We start from the raw sequence: 19851 nt of genomic DNA, 5'->3' as shown, positions 1-19851 counted from the left end.
CTTATTCCAATAGTTTGTAAACCTTTTTCATATATCAAAGTCCAAGTGTTTTGCCAAAGCTTGTTGCTTCCCTCCTTTCTCTATTTCTTTCTTTGTCCAATTTTATTTGAGAGTGCAAAGTGAAAGAGGTGTGATAGAGTTTGTAAACTTATCACCCACATATTTTGGTATTGAGTTAGTAAACTGTTAAATACCAACATGTGATACATTGCACTGCTACTATGCTCATGGGGAAGAATATCAAAAATTTCAACGACGCAGTTACTGGATGCTTGATGAGTGAGTTTCTAAAAGAATTTATTCTCTTTTTCGGCCTTAATACAGTAATCTCTCCTCTGTCAACTCACTTTAATGCATAAACATTTAGTATTACATGCTTGCAATGTGATTAATCGCAAACCCTAAACCCTAATATGTCACTGCTGCAGGAATCTCTCACATATGGTTCTTGTCCACTATCGGGACGTAAAGGTTATGCCTTACACTGTCATTTATATTTTCAGTAGCATTTCATTAATCTGTGCAGTTACTCCTTGAGATTCTTACACACCCTTTCTTTCAGTAAATTTCATTTTCAAATCACCTTTTGGATTTTGAAGTATGAAGAGATCAAACTCTTGTAAGTAAATGCAAAAGGGCTTTAGATATAGACTTGAGCTCCTTGGTTCTTGTCTTTATTATAAAATAATGACTAGTGTCTCTTACAATCAAATACAGACTTCTAAAGTGAAAGAAGTTGTGGTTCCACCATAAAACGAATTGGCAATATGGAGAGTAACTAAACTCTTTATAAGCACGTGCAAGTTCCATTCTTTTCCTAATGTGAGATTCGGTCCCAAAATAAAGGAAAACTACTTCATTGGACCAGTTATACAACAATCTAGATGTGACTTTAGATGAGATCTAGTCCCATATGATCTTATAATTTGCCCGTCGTATCCATGTTCTACCTATTCACGTTTATTTTGATATATAACATGATCAGGGAGAGAAAAGAAAGGCTAGATCCATTAAAGAGATTGAGACTGCGGAAGGTGTTCAGCCTGACGAAACTACACCCAATTCTGAGATGGACAGTTTTGCTTCTTTTAGTTTCAATCCAAGTAATTTCCAGCATTCACAAGCTACAGATGGGACAAACTTGATTAGTGCTCAGACATCAGAGTCCGAAAACACTGAATCAGGTGTTTGTTTTGCCTTGTAAATCTCTCCGATATTTGTCATGAGTTCCATTTCTTTTACAAATATTTCGGTGATTTTTTTTTTTTTTTTTTTTGTATTATTTGTTCTCCGTGTTTATCTTCTATATATTTCTTCTATTATTGTTGTCTTCGCTTAACATATTAAATGTTGCAGCATATAATCACCAAGCAAATTTTGGGTTACCCCGTCTTCCTAAATTGCAACATGCTATGGCTAAGATCAATGCCGGATTTCCTGATACCTTGATACGTACAAGTGATACTCATTACCTTTCAAAAATCCATATCGTTTTAGTCAACACATGAATTCATTTAAATAGTTACTGTTTGTTGAATCAGATTGCAATGAAAGAGAGGTTAAAGAAGCTGTTTCTTCATGTTTTGTTCCAACAAATTTTCAAATGTCTTCCCAAGCTATAGACACGGAAAGTTTGAGTGGTTTATCTACATCAGACTTTGAAGATGCTCAATCAGGTGGTTGTTGTACATTGTCATATGTTTGTTATTCATTTGCCAGATTTGCCTTCCATATTTATCTGGAGTATTTCATTATTTAACTTGACATTCTATAATGTGCAGCATGTGATGATTATCGTTGGGAAAGCTTCTTTAGTAAAACTGTCAATACTGGATTCTCTGGTACGTGCAATGCGATCCTTTGTCTTATTCAAGTAACTTGTAGATACGACAAGTTTGTTGTACATTGATAAATCTTTTTCCCGGGTTTGTAGATACGACAAGTTTGTATAGTGAAAATTCATCATGCTTTGGAGATGACGAAACAGGTACTTTTGTTGTACATTGATAAATCTTTTTCCATGGTTTGTCATATGTTTTTCCAAAATTTTTCAAGATTTTGGTGATTTGTTAAACAAAACTTGTTGGTTGTTTCCCTTTGTTATTCATTTGCCAGCTTTGCCTTCCCTATTTCTCTGGAATTTTTCATTAGTTAACTTGACATTCTATAACATGCAGAACATTCCTTCGCTGACTATTTTTCCTGGGAAGCATTATTTGATGACCATTATACTGCTGGACTCTCTCGTACGTGCAGTGCGATCCTTTGTCTTACTCAAGCACCTTGTTCCAGTGTATCTTTTAAATCTATACTGTCTTTGTCAATACATGAGTTCATGAAATAGCTACTATTTGTTGAATTGGTCAACAAAAAAAAGACTGAAGAAGCTGTTTCGTGTATTTGCACGAAGCTGAAGAAGCTGTTTCTTTTAAGGGTTTTCACCGCTCCATGACCCCTAGATGACTTGAGATAAGAATTATGTTTACTACAACTCGTGTAGGCTATACGGATTCACCCAGCCACCATCACAGATCGCCTCTTGAGTTTTTTTTTTTTTTTTTTTCCGTTTGTTTTGTATTTTTTTCCTATGCTCACAAAGTTTAATCCATTCTTATTCTGATGCAGCCTGGACCCATTCGAGAGCCAGCTCAAGTGTTGCGGTAGAGCCAAGTCCTCTTGGAAAAAGGCAACGCGGTAAATTCTCAAGTTGCAACATTACAAAAACTGCATTGATTTTTTCTCATTCATACACTTATTTCATAGAGGGAGACTCTAAATAGTTTCTTAGCTGAGGGTGATGATTTATTTCTGGACTCCACTGCCTCAGAAGAAGGAAAGTACCAGGCCACACACAATGCAACCATGGAAGAAGTAGACAAAGAGAAAGATGAAGATGAAGATGAAGAGGAAGAGGGAAACGATATAAACCAAGTCCGGAAGTGACTCAAAGTCACTTGTGGCCAGAAGGTAGACTCAGCCACACAAAGTCACTCACGGCTAGAATATACCCCCCCTACGCATCTAATCTACCTTGCCTGCATTTTAGGTTAATTTAAAGAAGAATATCATTTGTATCAAAAAAATAAAACATAAATTTATTTTCATTTTTGGTACCTTGTCTAAGATCTCTTATGTTTCTAGAGCAATAGTGTGGCCCCCTCAAATGATAGTGAAGAGGCGACTCTAGCTGTTGGGACCGCACCTCCTCAGGTTGGAATTTGTATTATTATTTTTGTTATTTTATCAAACTTTTTTAGTATTAACTCAAATTTGCTTCAGGTCCAACAGTTAAATTTTGCTATCCAACAGGGGGAAGTGATTGCAGGGAACAACCCAGCCGCATCTGATGTGGCCGTGACAATTGATAGAACCATTACTGATCGTGCGATGAATGATGCAACTGCATTGAGCCAGGTAGAATCTACAACTCTTCTTCTGCACTTCTCTGACTGGTACCAAACCCAAATGAAATAGTCATGTTTGATGCATCGAAAATCACTAGAAGAGATTAGGAGAGGCTGCAAGTAAAGAAAAATGAATTTGAAGGGAAAAATCTCAATTTTCTTTCGAATTTAACGCATATTGGTTTTTTAAATCCTTTTCAATCTGTGAACAATAGGATCCGCCTAATTATCTAAATTTTTTTTTTAATACATGCCTCCTATGATAGTTTGGGTTATGACTTTCAGTTTAATATTCAAGATTCTCAATCCATTATTTACACACAACAGGATGATGAAACCACCAGATTGGCTGCATTTCATATTGCAGACCCTACTGTGGCTGCAACTTCAGCCGTAGGGCCAATTCATCTAAACCCATGTACCATTACCAATGTAGGTGATCAGGTAAAACAGATTTCTTTGGTTGACCTTCCTTTTATTTCATGTTCCAAAACTAAAATTCCTTGTTTCTCCTTTCAGAATGTGACTCAAATTTCTTCCCTTACTACTTTCATCGTTTCCAACCAAGGACTTAATAATCAACAAGCTGATCAGATGCTTGAAAATTTTGTTCTATCCATGTCCTCATTTCTAAACTCACAATATTTTGTTTTGCTGGCTCAAAAGGCGCAGCCACCAGTTCCACAACCAACTGCAACCATTGGGGTTGATATTGCGGCCACTACCAACAAGACTGCTGCTCCTGAGTCTAGCGATCCAGACTTGGTGCAAACAAGACCAACCTCAAATGCCAACCAAGATTTCGTCCAAGATGTTGAAGTGAACACTATTCCATCTTTGATTTTTACGTGTGCGTGAGTGCGTGCGTGTTTTTTTTTTAATCTTCCAAGCCTGCTTTATTTGAACCTTTTCATGAACAAATTTGTTTGAACGTAGAGTCAAGAGAAGGAAACTGAGCCTACCTCATTTGAGCCAAAAAATGGCAAAGGCAAGATTATGGTTCAAAGGGATGTTGGGACGGAAAGGGTATGTAGACAATGTTCTTTAATTCGATGACCCTTAGGTTTCATTTATCTACGACCTCAATATCTGAACCATCTACTAAAGTTTATATGTATATTTTTCTTTAAATTTTTTAATTTGTATTTATTTTTTAAATATGCCTTCTTCAATAGTTTGGGTATGACTTTCAGTTTCAGATTCAAGATTCTCAATCCATTCTTCAGGCACAAGAGGACAATGCAACCACCAGATTGGCTGCATTTTCTATTACAGACCCTAGTGGCGCAGCATCTTTAGCCAGAGGGCCAATTCATCTGAACCCAGATACCATTGCCAATGTAGTTGATCAGGTAAACCGTAAAACAAATTTTTTTGGTTGACCTCCCTTTTGCGACTCAACTTCCCTATCCTACTACTGTCATCGTTTCCAACCAAGGACTTGAGAATCAATAGGCTGATCATGTATTTGAAAACCTTGTTCTATCCATGTAGATCTTCATTTCTTAACTTCTGATAATATTTCACTTAACTAGGCTCAAGACTCACAGCCAACTGTAACCACGGGGATTGTTATTTTGGCCACAACCAATGAGACCTCTGCTTCCGAGTCTAGCAATCATGCCTTGGTGCAATGGGAACCAACCTCAAATGCCAACCAATATTTCACCAAAGACGTAGTTGAGGTAAACAATATTTCATCTTTGATTTGCGCACTTGCGTGTGTGCATGCGTTTGTTTTAATCTTCTGAGCCAGTTTTATCTAAACCTTTTCATTAACAAATCTGTTTAAACATAGAGTCAAGAGAAGGGAACTGAGCCTACCTCGATTGAGCCAGAAAATGGCAAAAGCAAGGCTGTGGTTCAAAGGGATTTTGGGACGGTCACGGGAAAGGTATATACACAACTTTCTTTAATTTGATGACCCTTAGGTCTTGTCAAGTTGAAGGTAAAACATGGATTAGAAAATAGTAGAATTTCGAGGGAAAGTTTCCTTCAAAACTAATGTATCTTCTAGCTTCGACTTGGACATAATTTGGAAGTTGGCACCCATGTCTTTGTTTGACATACATCATATATATCGATTCCATTCCAGTCCTTGACACTAGCTTAAAGAGGCCTTATTAGTTTTCTTCAACGTCTTTCTATTGTAGAGTCACGAGTTTTCAGAAGTGGTGATGAGCTCCCATAAAAGACTCCATCAACTTTTAGACAGAGCGTCTGCACCCAATACAGTGCCCAGCTCCTCCAGTTCTACTCCCACCATAGACTCACAAGCCATAGCGACAACCAGAGCTACTTTAGAAATGGACTTTATTACTATGGCTAGCGAGGTTCAACGAACTCGCATGATTTCAAGCATCCAGAGCTTGATAGATTCTAATTGCTTTCCCATCGGCACCAGACCAATGATTTTGGCAATGTTGAAGCAGCTAGAGCAATCTATTCTAGCCTACTCCGAAGCCTATTCTGAGTATGATATGGGCAAAAACTTGACTGGCCAAGTCGAAGCTTCAAAACAGCTTCTTCAACCTAGGGTTCAGTTTTGTGATAGCAAGGAGAAAGAATTTCAAGAACTTGAGGAAAAGAAAATGAAGATTGAAGCCAGGCAGGCTGCAATACTTGCGGAAATTCATGGCGCCGTCAAAGAGACTGAACCAATCCAGGCACATCTCGAGAAATTGCTCCTACAGCAAGTTCAATTTAAAGAAAATGAGGGTAATCTCAAGAACATCTTGGATATTGGAGATGGCCTCTGGACAACCTTGAAGGGCATAATTCACCGCCACCTCCCTACGTGACTTCCTTCTTAGGGTTGCATTTGGGCTGCAGTTTTTTTTTCCTTTTATTTTTGGTGTTGTATTAGCTCGCATTAGCCAGCGGACTCTTTTTAGGGAGAGATTTTTTAGTGTACCGGACTTATTTCCGGTACATCAAGTGTCATCATATAATGGGTTGGAGATTTTTTTTTAAGTTTCCACCCTGCTGTATTATTAGTTTTAATATACTGAACCATATCATAGACACACAGAAAAATCTTGTTTAAGGCCACATTTTGGTCTTTTGTACTTTATAAATGGAAATTTTGGTTTTGATGGATGTTTCAAATCAGCAATAACCCATTTATCTTTGTAATAATTTATTTAAGATTTGGTCATGTTGAGGTTTTATATTTCATTCATGGTTAATATTTAGGAAAGTTGGATATAAGTGTAGGTTCGACTCGGAGAGATTATTTGTTAAGTTTTTCGGGCTAACTATTTTTATTATTTTATACCCTTAGGTTTTAAGGTAATTTTCAAATTAGGGCAAGACGTTTTTAAATTGCTTCTTAAAATTTTGAAATTTTATTGACTTAAACCTTTTGTTGAACTTCTATTATACATTAAATTGATGAGTTTTTTAGATCATGTGTTGTAAATGTAGTTTACATGTCAATTCAGTTACGGATTTTATGCGTATTATGTAATCAATTTAGTGAAATTCAAATAATTTTTTTAGATAAAATATATAAATTAGTACAATTGAAGAATCTCAGGGGGCGCACTGCAAAGAAATTGAAATCTCATGGCCAATTTGAAAACCACTGGAGGGTGCAAATTATAATTAGCTCAAGTTTTTCAATACATTACATTTCCTAATTTATTTTTATGTTTTTGGGTGAAAACCCCAATAGAAAATGAATGTTTAAAAAAAAAAAAAAAAAAAGCAAAAATTATGGGAAAAAAAAAAAAAAAGAAAAGGAAAGAGAATTGGGGGGTTTGCCGAAAGTGGGTTTCAGCGTTTCGCCGGCTTGGCAAAAAGATGAGTGTTGGGTACCTGCAGCAATCTGCGAGTTCAGAATCTAGAATTTAAGGAGGGTGTTTGTAGGTAAAATCTCCTCCTCGTATGAAATTTGTCGTTTCAATTAAAAATTTAGGGTTTTTGCTTATCGATTTTTTAAGCAACAAATTTGAATTTTTGCAGCTGCAGATTCTCTGCATTTCCTTCTCTTCGGATCAAAACAAATCGACCCGATTTTAAGGTTTCGGTTGCGGTTTTTACCCTCAACCTGTCTCAGTTCCTCCGCCTTGAACAGTGTTACCTTGAAAGAATCGCTTCGGTTTTCGATTTTAGTCAGGTTTGTTTTCAGGTCTTAGCTTTAAAAGTTCGGTTTCGATTTTCAGCTTGAAGAATCCCCTGTCGGTTTCGGTTTTTACCTTGAAAACACGGTTCGTTTTTCGGTTTTTACCTTAAAAGTTAGGTTCAGTTTTCAGTTGTTGTGCTGAAAATCCGGTTCCTTTTCGGTTTATAGGTCAACAATTCAGTTTGTTACCATAATCTTGTTCGTTTTCGGTTTTCACCTGAAAAGAACGGACTTTGGTTCAGATTTTGTCGCAAAAAACAGGTGTGATTTCGGTTTGTACAGTGCAGAACCTAGCCGGTTTCGGTTTATCTTTCGGTTTTTACCCTCAATCCTTCTCAGTCCCTCCTCTTATCCCGTCAGATTTTGATTGTTACATGTAAAATCCCGTCTGATTTCCCTTTTTATCTTTTGGTTTTTACCTTTCTTGTTTCGGTTTTTAACCTTACTCGTTCTGACTCTCTCTTTCTCTCTCCATTTCATCGCAGCTATTCAGTTAGATTCACCGGACGCCGCACGCATTAATCAATCTGTTGATGTCTCCAAAACCCAGATCACCCCGACGATTTCATTTGACGCCGAAAGGTTGTCGGATTGTGATGAGTTAATTTAATATTACATATTTTACCTTATTCTTATTCTTAGTATGTTTTGATAATTATTTTAGTAGAATTTTAATACTTTGATTTATATTTTCAATATAAGACATCTGACTTTTTCTGGAGCAAAACATGATTAAACAGATGAATTTTGGAGTGATTCAAATTAGAGGACGTTCGTGTGTCTCTTGGCGTATTTGTATCAAAATTTGAGATTTTTCCACTAAACGGTTATTTTTTTGCAACGGAATAAATGAGCAGTGCGCAGTGCTGGAAAATGACGTTTCTGGGCTTAAATTGCATGTTTGGAGCCTGAGATGACCTTTGATGGATTCGTGGCCTTCTGGAAAAGTGTTTAGAATATTCCAAACCTTTAATCTAGCTATCTTGGGCCATTTTAGGAGCAGTTTAGAGGTCCAAAACGTGGTTATTCAAATTTTAGGCGAATTTTACCATTTAATTTAGGGTTATGTTTCCTATTTTAATCTAGTATTTAGTTTCCTAGTTGAATTGGAAGACCTTTTATTAGGAGGATTTAGTTTCTACTAGGTTAAATAAGCTTGGCCTACCAATTCTTCGGGTGTTAACTCTCTCTCTCCATTTCATCGCATCTATTCAGTTAGATTCATTGAACACCGCACACATTAATCGACTCTCCAAAACCTAGATCACCTCGACGACTTCATTTGATGCCAAAAAGTTGTCGAATTATGTTGATGTCTCCAAAACCCAGATCATCCCAACGACTTCATTTGACGCCGAAAAGTTGTCGGATTCTGATGAATTAATTTCATATTATATATTTTACCCTATTCTTAGTTTGTTTTGATAATTATTTTGGTAGAATTTTGATATTTTGATTTATATTTTCAATATAGGACACCCGACTTCCTCTAGAGCAAAACATGATCAAACGGGCAAAATTTGGAGTGATTCAAATTGCAGGACGTTCGTGTGTCTCTTGGCGTATTTGTGTCAAAATTTGGGATTTTTTCACTAAGTGGTTATTTTCTGGCAACAAAATAAAGGAACAGTGCGCAATACTGGAAAATGACGTTTCTGGGTTTAAATTACATGTTTGAAGCTCGAGATGACCTCTGATAGGTTTGCGGCCCTCTCAAAAAGTGTTTAGAATATTCCAAACCTTAAATCCAACTATCTTGGGCCGGTTTTGGAGCAGTTTAAAGGTCCAAAACGTGGCTATTCAGATTTTAGGCGAATTTTACCATTTAATTTAGGGTTATGTTTCCTATTTTATTCTAGTATTTAGTTTCCTAATTGAATTGAAAGACCTTTTATTAGGAGGATTTAATTTCTACTAGGTTAAATAAGCTTGGCCGGCCTATTCTTCGTGGTTAACTTTCTCTCCGTGTGTTCTTGAAGAGAGGAAATTGGCCAAGCGTAAAAAATTTCAGACTTTTTCCATTCAAGGTGTTTTCGATCTTTTAAAATTTCTACTAGGTTATATAAGGTGTTTTAGATCATGTGTTGTAAATGTAGTTTACATGTCAATTCAGTTACGGATTTTATGCGTATTATGTAATCAATTTAGTGAAATTCAAATAATTTTTTTAGATAAAATATATAAATTAGTACAATTTAAGAATCTCAAGGGGCGCACTGCAAAGAAATTGAAATCTCATGGCCAATTTGAAAACCACTAGAGGGTGCAAATTATAATTAGCTCAAGTTTTTCAATACATTACATTTCCTAATTTATTTTTATGTTTTTGGGTGAAAACCCCAATAGAAAATGAATGTTAAAAAAAAAATGAAAAGCAAAAATTATGAAAAAAAAAAAAAAAAAAAAAAAAGGAAAGAGAATTGGGGGGTTTGCCGAAAGCGGGTTTCAGCGTTTCGCCGGCTTGGCAAAAAGATGAGTGTTGGGTACCTGCAGCAATCTGCAAGTTCAGAATCTAAAATTTAAGGAGGGTGTTTGTAGGTAAAATCTCCTCCTCGTATGAAATTTGTCGTTTCAATTAAAAATTTAGGGTAAAGCTTATCGATTTTTTGAGCAACAAATTTGAATTTTTGCAGCTGCAGATTCTCTGCATTTCCTTCTCTTCGGATCAAAACAAACCGACCCGATTTTAAGGTTTCGGTTGCGGTTTTTACCCTCAACCTGTCTCAGTTCCTCCGCCTTGAACAATTTTACCTTCAAAGAATCGCTTCGGTTTTCGATTTTAGTCAGGTTTGTTTTCGGGTCTTAGCTTTAATAGTTCGGTTTCGATTTTCAGCTTAAAGAATCCCCTATCGGTTTCGGTTTTTACCTTGAAAACACGGTTCGTTTTCGGTTCCATTTTCAGTTGTTGTGCTGAAAATCCGGTTCGTTTTCGGTTTTTAGGTCAACAATTTAGTTTGTTACCATAATCTTGTTCGTTTTCGGTATTCACCTGGAAAGAACGGACTTTGGTTAAGATTTTGTCGCAAAAAACAGGTGTGATTTCGGTTTGTATAGTGCAGAACCTGGCCGGTTTCCGTTTATCTTTCGGTTTTTACCCTCAATCCTTCTCAGTCCCTCCTCTTCTCCCGTCAGATTTCGATTGTTACATGTAAAAAGCCCGTCTGATTTCCCTTTTTACCATAAGGAATATGTCCGATTTCGGTTTTACCTTGTCAGAACCGATCCTATTTCGGTTTCATCTTTTGGATTTTACCTTTCTTTTTCGGTTTTACCTCAGAAGAACCGGTCTTGTTTCGGTTTTTACCCTTACTCTTTCTGACTCTCTCTCTCTCTCTCTCTCTCTCCATTTCATCGCAGCTATTCAGTTAGATTCACTGGACGCCGTACACATTAATCGACCTGTTGATGTCTCCAAAACCCAGATCACCCTGACGATTTCATTTGACGCCGAAAGATTGTTGGATTCTGATGAGTTAATTTAATATTATATATTTACTGTATTCTTAGTATGTTTTGATAATTATTTTGGTAGAATTTTAATACTTTGATTTATATTTTCAATATAGGACATCCGATTTCCTATGGAGCAAAACATGATCAAACGGACGAATTTTAGAGTGATTCAAATTGGAGGACGTTTGTGTGTCTCTTGGCGTCTTTGTATCAAAATTTGAGATTTTTCCACTAAGCGGTTATTTTTTGGCAACGGAATAAATGAATAGTGTGCAGTGCTGGAAAATGACGTTTCTGGGCTTAAATTGCATGTTTGGAGCCTGAGATGACCTTTGATGGGTTCGTGGCCTTCTGAAAAAGTGTTCAGAATATTTCAAACCTTAGATCCAGCTATCTTGGGCTAGTTTTGGAGCAGTTTAGAGGTCCAAAATGTGGCTATTCAGATTTTAGGCGAATTTTACCATTTAATTTAAGGTTATGTTTCCTATTTTATTCTAGTATTTAGTTTCCTAGTTGAATTGGAAGACCTTTTATTAGGAGGATTTAGTTTCTACTAGGTTAAATAAGCTTGGCCGGCCTATTCTTCAGGCGTTAACTCCCTCTCTCCATTTCATCACATCTATTCAGTTAGATTCATTGGACACCACACACATTAATCGACTTGTTGATGTCTCCAAAACCCAGATCACCTCGACGACTTCATTTGACGCCAAAAAGTTGTCGAATTCTGTTGATGTCTCGGAAACCCAGATCATCCTGACGACTTCATTTGACGATGAAAAGTTGTTGGATTCTGATGAATTAATTTCATATTATATATTTTATCCTATTCTTAGTTTGTTTTGATAATTATTTTGGTAGAATTTTGATACTTTGATTTATATTTTCAATATAGGACATCCGACTTCCTCTGGAGAAAAACATTATCAAACGAACGAATTTTGAAGTGATTCAAATTGGAGGACGTTCATGTGTCTGTTGGCGTATTTGTGTCAAATTTTGGGATTTTTCCACCGCGCGGTTATTTTCTGGCAACAAAATAAATGAGCAGTGCGCAATGCTGGAAAATGACGTTTCTGGGCTTAAATTGCATGTTTGAAGCTCGAGATGACCTCTGATGGATTTGCAGCCCTTTCGAAAAGTGTTTAGAATATTCCAAACCTTAAATCCAACTATCTTGGGCCGGTTTTGGAGTAGTTTAGAGGTCCAAAACGTGGCTATTCAGGTTTTAGGCGAATTTTACCATTTAATTTAGGTTTATGTTTCCTATTTTATTCTAGTATTTAGTTTCCTAATTGAATTGGAAGACCTTTTATTAGGAGGATTTAATTTCTACTAGGTTAAATAAGCTTGGCAGGCATATTCTTTGGGGTTAACTTTCTCTCTATGCGTTCTTGAAGAGAGGAAATTGGCCAAGCGTAAAATTTCCGACTTTTCCCATTTAAGGTGTTTTCGATCTTTTATTATTTCAATAAAGAACTTTATGATTTTTATTATGAATATGTGTAACTAATCCCCTTTTTGTTAGGGTGAGGCCACGAGCCTTAGCAAGAATATGTAGTTTATCTTCAATTTGCTTATGATTATATGCATGCAGGTTTTCGAATTATTAATCACGGGTTTTAACTATCTAATTATCTTGATGTTTGATCACCATTAGAATGTTTAGAAAAGTAATTTGATGTAATTTTGGTCGGAGGTCGGTCCCTGAAATTGATGAAGGCTTCTTGTGATTAATACGTGCAAGTTCACTTAGGATGAATATTGACACACCCCGACCGAAATCAAGGCGTGACGGCCAGCACACCTTGATTTCGGTCGACCCTCACCACATTCCGGCCTCGACTCCACCGTAGCACGACATTGTCCGCTTTGGGCCCCTACCACACCTTCATGATTTTGTTTCTGGGAACTCACACAAGAACACTCCCATGATGGGTGACCCACTGGGAAGTTCTTGTGTGAGTTCCCAAAAACAAAACTGTGAGGGCGTGGTCGGGGCCTAAAGCAGACAATATCGTGCTACGGTGGTGGAGCGAGCCTGGAATGTGGTGGGGGCCCAAGTCGGGATGTGACAAACACCACTTCTTAAGGATTACATGGTTTTTCAAATTATTTCACAAAACTTAATGAGTCATGCATGTTTAGATTTGATCTGAATACTACAAACAGATTGCATGTTTGATATACGCTCTATGTTGGGGTCCAAGTAGGCATATATTAGGAAAACCTAACCTTCAAAATATGTCTGTATAGGTGACGTCAGATCCCTAGTGCTTTCTTAACTTGATTTATACAAAACTATTTCCTTTTTCTCATCTTTAGTATTGCAGATTAATTTACTTTAATTAATTAAAGGTTTTTTTTATTAACGCCCCACAATATGTTGAATACACCCTCCTTAAAATTTAATATTAAATTACTTACATACCTAATATGTAATGACAATTTCAATCTTATAACATTTAAAAAAAAAAGAATTCCAAATTACTTTTCACATGTATATCCCAAGTTTATTTATTTTCTTTAACTCTCAAAACCACTCTCATCCTCCATAGTAGAATTAATGAAACTACAAACAAGTTAATTGAAAAAATTATTCTTGACGAATGAAACATGAAATCAACGTTTCAGAAACTTTACATAAGGTAAGACGTCGTATTTTCATTGTTTTAGTGATTTCAACAACATTGGTATGCATATAACTGCATTATGAATGATATCCATTAAATGTGCAGGTTTCATTGCCTCAAATTGTTATCGGTACAGGTACAATTCGATATGGAATTTGCTAAAAGAAGGGAATTTTTTTAGACATGTGAAGATATTTAAATTTTTGAAATTAGAATTGGAACTTACACACTTATGCCCAATTCAAGCACAAGAGACAGATTGATATATATGATGAATATTTTGAAGTGTTAATTCTTCGTATAGCGTGTGGTTAGTTCTTGCTAATGTGTATCAGTACATGAGTTTTGCTTACTTATCAACATGCATCACTTTTTCACACACAACATTAACATAAATGGTAATGTAGAAAATATTTGACATGAATTTTTATTATTAAGATCACTTTCATATGTTACTTAACTGTTATAATAATTTTTCTCTCATGTTATCTTTTCTTTTGTCAGATAAATTATTGTGTTCATTGTTTTTTATGTAGGAATACAAAAGAATTTCAAGTGGACTTCAACAAATCAGGTGTGGAGAGAAATGATAGAAGCAACATATTAGACATTGTCACCTTATCTGTGTATTCTTTTTTTGTATTGATTAAAATTTTAGTGTGTTTCAATTTACCGTTTCAATTTATATTTGCCGTCCGTAGCGCGTTGTGATTTAAAAAGAAAGCCCTTTGTAAGAAAGTCTTCTTATATTTTATAAATTTATATCTTCAAGGTTTGAGGTGATTTTTAAATTTGGCTATGATGTTTTAATTTTCTTAAATTGCCCTCTAAAGTTTTGAAATTGTATGAATTTACACTTTTTGTGTAGTTAAATGAGTTTTTAGGTTACGTGGTGCAAATGTAGTTTACATGTCAATCTAGTAATGGATTCCATGCTACTATCTCATTAATTTAATGAAGCTTCAAATAATTCATTAGACAAAATGAGTAAATCGATATAATTTCAAAAAGGAATTGTTATTGACAGTTCAAAAATTTCATTCTATACTCCAAACTTTCTATATTTAGAAGGAAAAATACCCTTATAAGAAATGTAGAATGAGATTTTTGGAGTGCCAATAACACTTCCCTTTCAAAATCGTTAAAAACAAAGTGCAAAAATTAAAATCTCATGATTCATTTTGAAAATCCCCTGAGACCTAAAAGGTGCAAAATACAATTAACCCAAGCTTTTTAACAGAGTACATTTCCTAATTTATTTTTATTATTTTGGATAAAAACCCCAACAGAAAATGAATCTTTAAAAAAAATGAAAAGCAGAATTTTGAAATAAAAAGGAATGGGAATTGTGGGGTTTGCAGAAAGCTAGGGTTTCGGCGTTTCGCCGGCTCAGCAAAAGGATGAGTGTTGGTATCTGCAGCAATTTTCGGGTTGAGAATATAAAATTAAGGGATCGGTGCCATTGTTTGTAGGTAATCTCCTTCTCGTCTGAAAATTTTCGTTTCAATCAAACAATTAGGGTTTTTGCTTGTCGATTTCTGAGCAACATATCTTAATTTCCTGTTCAACTGTTTCTATTACGGTTTTTGCCTTACGGTTTTCAGTTTTTAATCAGTTTTTAGCTTAAAATCCCGTTCGGTTTCGATTTTTAGCTTAAAAATTCCCAGTTCGATTTCGGTTTATATAAAATTTGATTTTTTTTTTTTTTTTTGACCATGGTGAACTAGCCATGTGGTTACAAGTGAGAAATGCCACTAGTAAGCGGCAAAAATTTAGTTCGGTTTCGGTTTTTACCTTGAAATTTCAATTTAATTTCGGTTTTTACCTTAAAAATTCAGTTCATTTCGGTTTTTACCTGCAAAGAACAGTTTTTGTTTCGATTTTCGCCTAAAAAAAATAGGTCTGATTTCGGTTTGTACCGTGAAGAACTGCCTCGGTTTTGGTTTTATCTTTCGGGTTTTACCCTCAATCTGTCTCAGTCCCTCCTCTTAACCCGTCGTATTTCGGTTTTTACCTTAAGAAATCTGTCCGATTTCGGTCTTACCTTGTAAAAACCGATCCTGTTTCGGTTTTATCTTTCGGTTTTTATCCTCAATGCTTCTCAGTCCTCCCCTTAAACCCTTTCTTTTTCGATTTTACCTCAGAAGAACCGGTCTCGTATCGGTTTTTACTTTTAAGTAAATTGAAGCAATACCCCTCAAATTTAATCAAATTAGAACAATAGTTCATTAAATAAAAGTTCATTACTTTTAGTTATTTAAATTATTAAAACGTGTAATTATGATCATTTTTTTTAAATTTCGTCATAATTCTGCTAAATGAGTCGTGTCAGAAAGCTAAATCAATGAGCAAATATGAAAAATCAAAGAATTATAATTGCATGTTTTGATGAATTACGGGATAAATAGCAATGAAATTTTAGATGAGGATTGATTGTTCCAATGGTTCCTACAATTTCCTCTCTTACTTTTTACCCTTACTCGTTCTCTCTCTACATTTCATCGCAGTTATTCCATTATATTCACTGGACGCCGCACACACTAATCGACCATTTGGTGTCAAAACCCAGATCACACTTCATCTGACGCCGGAAAGCTCGCTTGCGAAGTCATCGGTGTGATCTAGCGGAAGAGGACGGAGTGTTGTGGGCAACTCACGTTATTTTCGCATATAAGTAACGGCAGTACGGGCATACTGAAAATTTCATTCAAACGGGGCACTTGGTACGCAGACGACGAAACGATCCAGAACACCGCCTAGTACCATAGGTGACGATGCAGCAGCAGCAGCAACAACCGCAAGCAATGACCCAGAACTCCACGCCGCAGCCTCCCTCTGCGGTGTCCACCGCAGCGGAGGCGCCGCCAAAACAGGTGGCGCAGGCAATGGAGCGGCTTTCTCAAGCCGGCCGCCTCATCATGGACATAAGGCTTGGCGCCGACTGCCCCCTCGAAGCCCTGTTCCTGGCCGCTCAGCCTCACCAGAGCTCCATGCCTCTCCACTTGTTCCTCAACGAGGACGCCTCCATGCGCCAACACCTCCTCGACCTCCGCTCCGTCGGTACCTTCTCTCTCTCTCTCGGGTTTTATTCGCAATAAGCTATCTCGCATTGAAAAATCCACAAACTTTTTAGGGGGTTTGTGCTTATTTTTGTTAGGAAGGCAGCTGGAAGAATCTGGAGTTCTGAACGAGTCGCTACGATCACGGAGCAAGTCTTGGGGATTACATATGCCGTTGGTTTGCCCGGACGGCGCCGTTGTTGCGTATGCTTGGAAGCGGCAGCTCGCCGGCCAAGCTCGCCGGCAGCTCGTCTGCTGTTGACAGGACCAGGTTGGTCTCAAGTTCATAGACAATATCCTTTACTTGAAAAATCATGATTAAAGGAAAGTTTTTTTTTTTTCCGAAATTTCCAAAGCATACATAAGCTTCTGTTCCATAGATTTTGAATAGTTCTTCACTAAAGAGGATATGGGGCAAATACAAGTTTCGCAATTTCGTAACGGGTTTCAAATCTGGTTCATTGAGGATTATATTCTTACTGGCTAAGTATTTTGTTGTATTTTGAACTATGAATCCTTTTCTTGAATTGTGTTATTGGCCATTTTAGGTTAGCTCTCAAGGCCTTCACTGATCAGAAAAGGCGTTTTTTCCCTCACCTTGACGAGGCATCAAATGATTGATGTAATGAACCAGCTTCAAAGAAGCATCGCATTTCCCAAGCACCGGCAGCTCATAATCAAGAAGAGGTTCTAGATTGCCAAACCCTGTCGGAGATTTTAGTGCGTTTCGAAAAGGTTCGTAATTTGAAAGTTTCCATGTATGAACGATTGGATTGGTTGAAACGAGCATCTTCACTGCCAGAAAATGAGAGTTTCAGTGAAACATTAAAGGATCGTAGCTATCACAGTTCAAGTAAGTTACGATCAGGTCCACCTGATGTTGCACCAGATAAGGTTGCTGTCACCGTCTACCTTCTACCTTCAGAGCTGTAGTTTCATTGCATGCTCATTTGATCAAATTACATAGTCGTCCCATGATAAACTAGTTCCAGATGCTACTTAGGTTGTATGATATTAGAGTTTGTAGTATTATCTAATTGTACTGTGGAGCTGTCAGGCTGTAACCACCCATACGGTTGAACATCCTGAAGTAACTAATACTTGCATTCGGGTTCAATAGACAATATATCATAAACTCTGGTTTCAATGAACTTAAATCATTTGTTGTAATCATTGCTTGTTCAACCTAAATGCTAAAACACATATCCCAGTTTCATGCTTTGCTAAAGTTTCATGTATCATGTGTTCCTTTAGATTTTCACTGGCGTTCATATTATATAAGCATATGTTTCTCTTCTTTTTTTCCCCATCATAATGGAGCATAATTGTATTTTCGTTCTGAAACAGGGAGGCAGCTACATACATGCAAGAGGTTTTTCAATTTATCATGTCTATAAGCATATCACGGTATTTAGTTGTTTATTCATGTTTATTTTAGTCAAGTAATGGTCCTTTCTATTAAATTGCGTATCATTTCGTATTTCAGGAACATGCTGCTATTGCTTTGCAGTATTTCATTGGAGTTCGAGCTGAAACAGCTCTCCATTGTCTTTTGGTATCATCTCTAGCATGTTCCACTGAACTGACTGGTTTATTGAATTATATGCGTGCATCAGCTTATACACATTAAAGTTCTAACTTTCTGTATTCATTCTAGCATTGGATCTGCAGCTATCAAACTCTCTTTACAAAAGTTTGCAGGTATGACCTTCTCACTTTATACCTCTGAAATCTTTTACTGGCTTCGAAGTTATTGACATTACATTTTTGATGCAGCAAGTGTGGACGGCTGCTAGCAATGGACCAGAAATCAGCTCTCCTGCTACCTCCAGTTTATCTTCCTTACCAGCAGTTCACCACATCAAATGTCTCATCGAGTTTGAATGTTTCTGGGGCTTACCATGTAGGCTGTTTCTCAGAGGAATTGTGATCTCGACTGATGACAGGTAAAAACTATCTATTGTCTCAGATATCGAATTGGCAAGATAAAGAAATTATAACACATCATTCAAAGAACTCCCACTAGAATGTTGAATTTAAGTCTTTTCTTAATTTGCTTGATAGCTAATGGGACATGAACTTTTCTTTTATGTTATTTTTGTATGATTTAAGGGAGATGGTTATAATCAAATTATCTGCACCATAATCTAAAATAATTTGCTAGATCATAAGTTTTCAAATTTTTAGTGCTATCCGAGTTCACAAATCATCTTATATGCGTTCTTTTGCAAACTAAGAAATCACTTTAAATGGATTTTTAGTGATATGCAACTGTTTATGGCGATCCCAAAGCTAATATAGAACGTGACAAATTGGTGATGTAGGAAAAAGAGCGAAGGTAGAACCGTATAAGAGATAAGAGAGAAGGAAGAGGAACTAGAATTGGGAAAGGTTAGGAAAACTGAAATCAACCTTGTCAATCATTTATTAGAAATATGGCGCATCCTTTAAGCAATTGCAAATAATCTACTCCATCAACTTCTCTTTGCCAGTAACCCATGTTTGATGTCATGAGAGACACGGTTAATTGGGACTATATAGTCACCGTGTCTTTTTCGAAACGGTTTGTTAAGTCGTCTTGTGTACCGGCGAGTGTGAATACTAAGCCAAATAACGATTCGCTTAGTAACTAACAATGGCGGATTCACCAAAGAGTCAACGCGGTTAGTTATCATTGTGGTGGTCGGGAAAGTTGCTGGAGGGTGCCTCAAATGACCCCCTGGTCATCTGGGTAGTAACGAATTCGTGCACATACCGGTGTCAAACAAAATGCCCGAGCTAGAATCGGCAGGACCTTTGTCTGCTATCGACAACTGCGCATCATGGCTTTTGTAGATGACTATAGCTCACCAAATGTTCCATCAAATAGCATTAAATATTTTATGTGATATTTCCATTAAAAAATTTACGCTTTATTTCCGGCAACCAATCCAAGCGTGCCAAGATACACAAAACTTGGTGATGTTGAAAAACAGTTAGTACGATGGTGAATCTTCGTGATGTCAAACTTTTTAGTTATATATGTCGTCGATGCATTAAGATTTATATGCATCATGATGTATTGTAAGATTTATTTGCACTCCAAATTTCGCATGCGCGTGAGCGACTGATATGATCCAACCAAAAGAGGCATTGCCACCTGTGGAAAATGATAGGAGTGAGCAGGTATCATGCAG

General features: G+C 36.7%; 2 protein-coding genes, 1 long non-coding RNA gene and 1 pseudogene across 9 annotated transcripts; all 4 read left to right on the top strand.

Annotated features, from left to right (window-relative positions):
• The first annotated feature begins 205 nt into the window (after nucleotides 1-205).
• LOC137745038 (uncharacterized) lies at nucleotides 206-2945 on the top strand. 2 transcript variants are annotated; one of them, XR_011069642.1, is made up of 9 exons: nucleotides 206-279; nucleotides 429-471; nucleotides 986-1184; nucleotides 1357-1458; nucleotides 1542-1676; nucleotides 1782-1841; nucleotides 1934-1987; nucleotides 2178-2694; nucleotides 2828-2872. XR_011069642.1 is itself a non-coding variant. In XM_068484895.1 (9 exons), the coding sequence occupies exons 1-9, from the start codon at nucleotides 269-271 to the stop codon at nucleotides 2778-2780; spliced, it is 828 nt and encodes a 275-aa protein (XP_068340996.1). In that variant the 5' UTR covers nucleotides 206-268; the 3' UTR covers nucleotides 2781-2945. The 2 variants fall into 2 exon arrangements, 1 of the variants encoding a protein (XP_068340996.1); XM_068484895.1 differs by having other exon boundaries at nucleotides 2178-2246; nucleotides 2626-2945.
• A 5-nt stretch (nucleotides 2946-2950) lies between these two features.
• Nucleotides 2951-6494, top strand: LOC137745037 (uncharacterized). Of its 6 annotated transcripts, none has more exons than XM_068484891.1 (10): nucleotides 2951-3046; nucleotides 3142-3210; nucleotides 3310-3414; nucleotides 3732-3848; nucleotides 4071-4223; nucleotides 4341-4430; nucleotides 4598-4756; nucleotides 4940-5089; nucleotides 5203-5298; nucleotides 5558-6494. In XM_068484891.1, the coding sequence occupies exons 3-10, from the start codon at nucleotides 3388-3390 to the stop codon at nucleotides 6203-6205; spliced, it is 1440 nt and encodes a 479-aa protein (XP_068340992.1). In that variant the 5' UTR covers nucleotides 2951-3046; nucleotides 3142-3210; nucleotides 3310-3387; the 3' UTR covers nucleotides 6206-6494. The 6 variants fall into 6 exon arrangements, with proteins under 6 accessions (XP_068340992.1, XP_068340994.1, XP_068340991.1 ...); XM_068484893.1 differs by having other exon boundaries at nucleotides 3289-3414; XM_068484890.1 differs by having other exon boundaries at nucleotides 2952-3046; nucleotides 3280-3414.
• A 3416-nt stretch (nucleotides 6495-9910) lies between these two features.
• Nucleotides 9911-11883, top strand: LOC137744209 (uncharacterized). The gene is made up of 3 exons (XR_011069604.1): nucleotides 9911-10068; nucleotides 10164-10317; nucleotides 11097-11883. It is a non-coding gene; the product is annotated as an uncharacterized lncRNA (long non-coding RNA).
• Nucleotides 11884-14942: 3059 nt separating this feature from the next.
• Nucleotides 14943-19222, top strand: LOC137745915 (mediator of RNA polymerase II transcription subunit 27-like; annotated as a pseudogene).
• The last annotated feature ends 629 nt before the right edge of the window (nucleotides 19223-19851 follow it).

This window comes from Pyrus communis, chromosome 9 (assembly GCF_963583255.1).
Source record: "Pyrus communis chromosome 9, drPyrComm1.1, whole genome shotgun sequence".
NCBI classification, from domain to species: domain Eukaryota; kingdom Viridiplantae; phylum Streptophyta; class Magnoliopsida; order Rosales; family Rosaceae; genus Pyrus; species Pyrus communis.
This window is presented reverse-complemented; position numbering and strand designations above follow the sequence as displayed.

Bases quoted from the DNA above. Each gene is read 5' to 3' on its own strand.
- LOC137745037 (XM_068484891.1), top strand. From the start codon at position 3,388: ATGAATGATGCAACTGCATTGAGCCAG. The intron at 3,849-4,070 runs GTAAAACAGATT...CTGGCTCAAAAG, and splicing joins TTACCAATGTAGGTGATCAG to GCGCAGCCACCAGTTCCACA. The intron at 4,224-4,340 runs GTGAACACTATT...GTTTGAACGTAG, and splicing joins ATTTCGTCCAAGATGTTGAA to AGTCAAGAGAAGGAAACTGA.
- LOC137745038 (XM_068484895.1), top strand. The intron at 1,185-1,356 runs GTGTTTGTTTTG...TAAATGTTGCAG, and splicing joins GTCCGAAAACACTGAATCAG to CATATAATCACCAAGCAAAT. The intron at 1,842-1,933 runs GTACGTGCAATG...CCGGGTTTGTAG, and splicing joins TGTCAATACTGGATTCTCTG to ATACGACAAGTTTGTATAGT.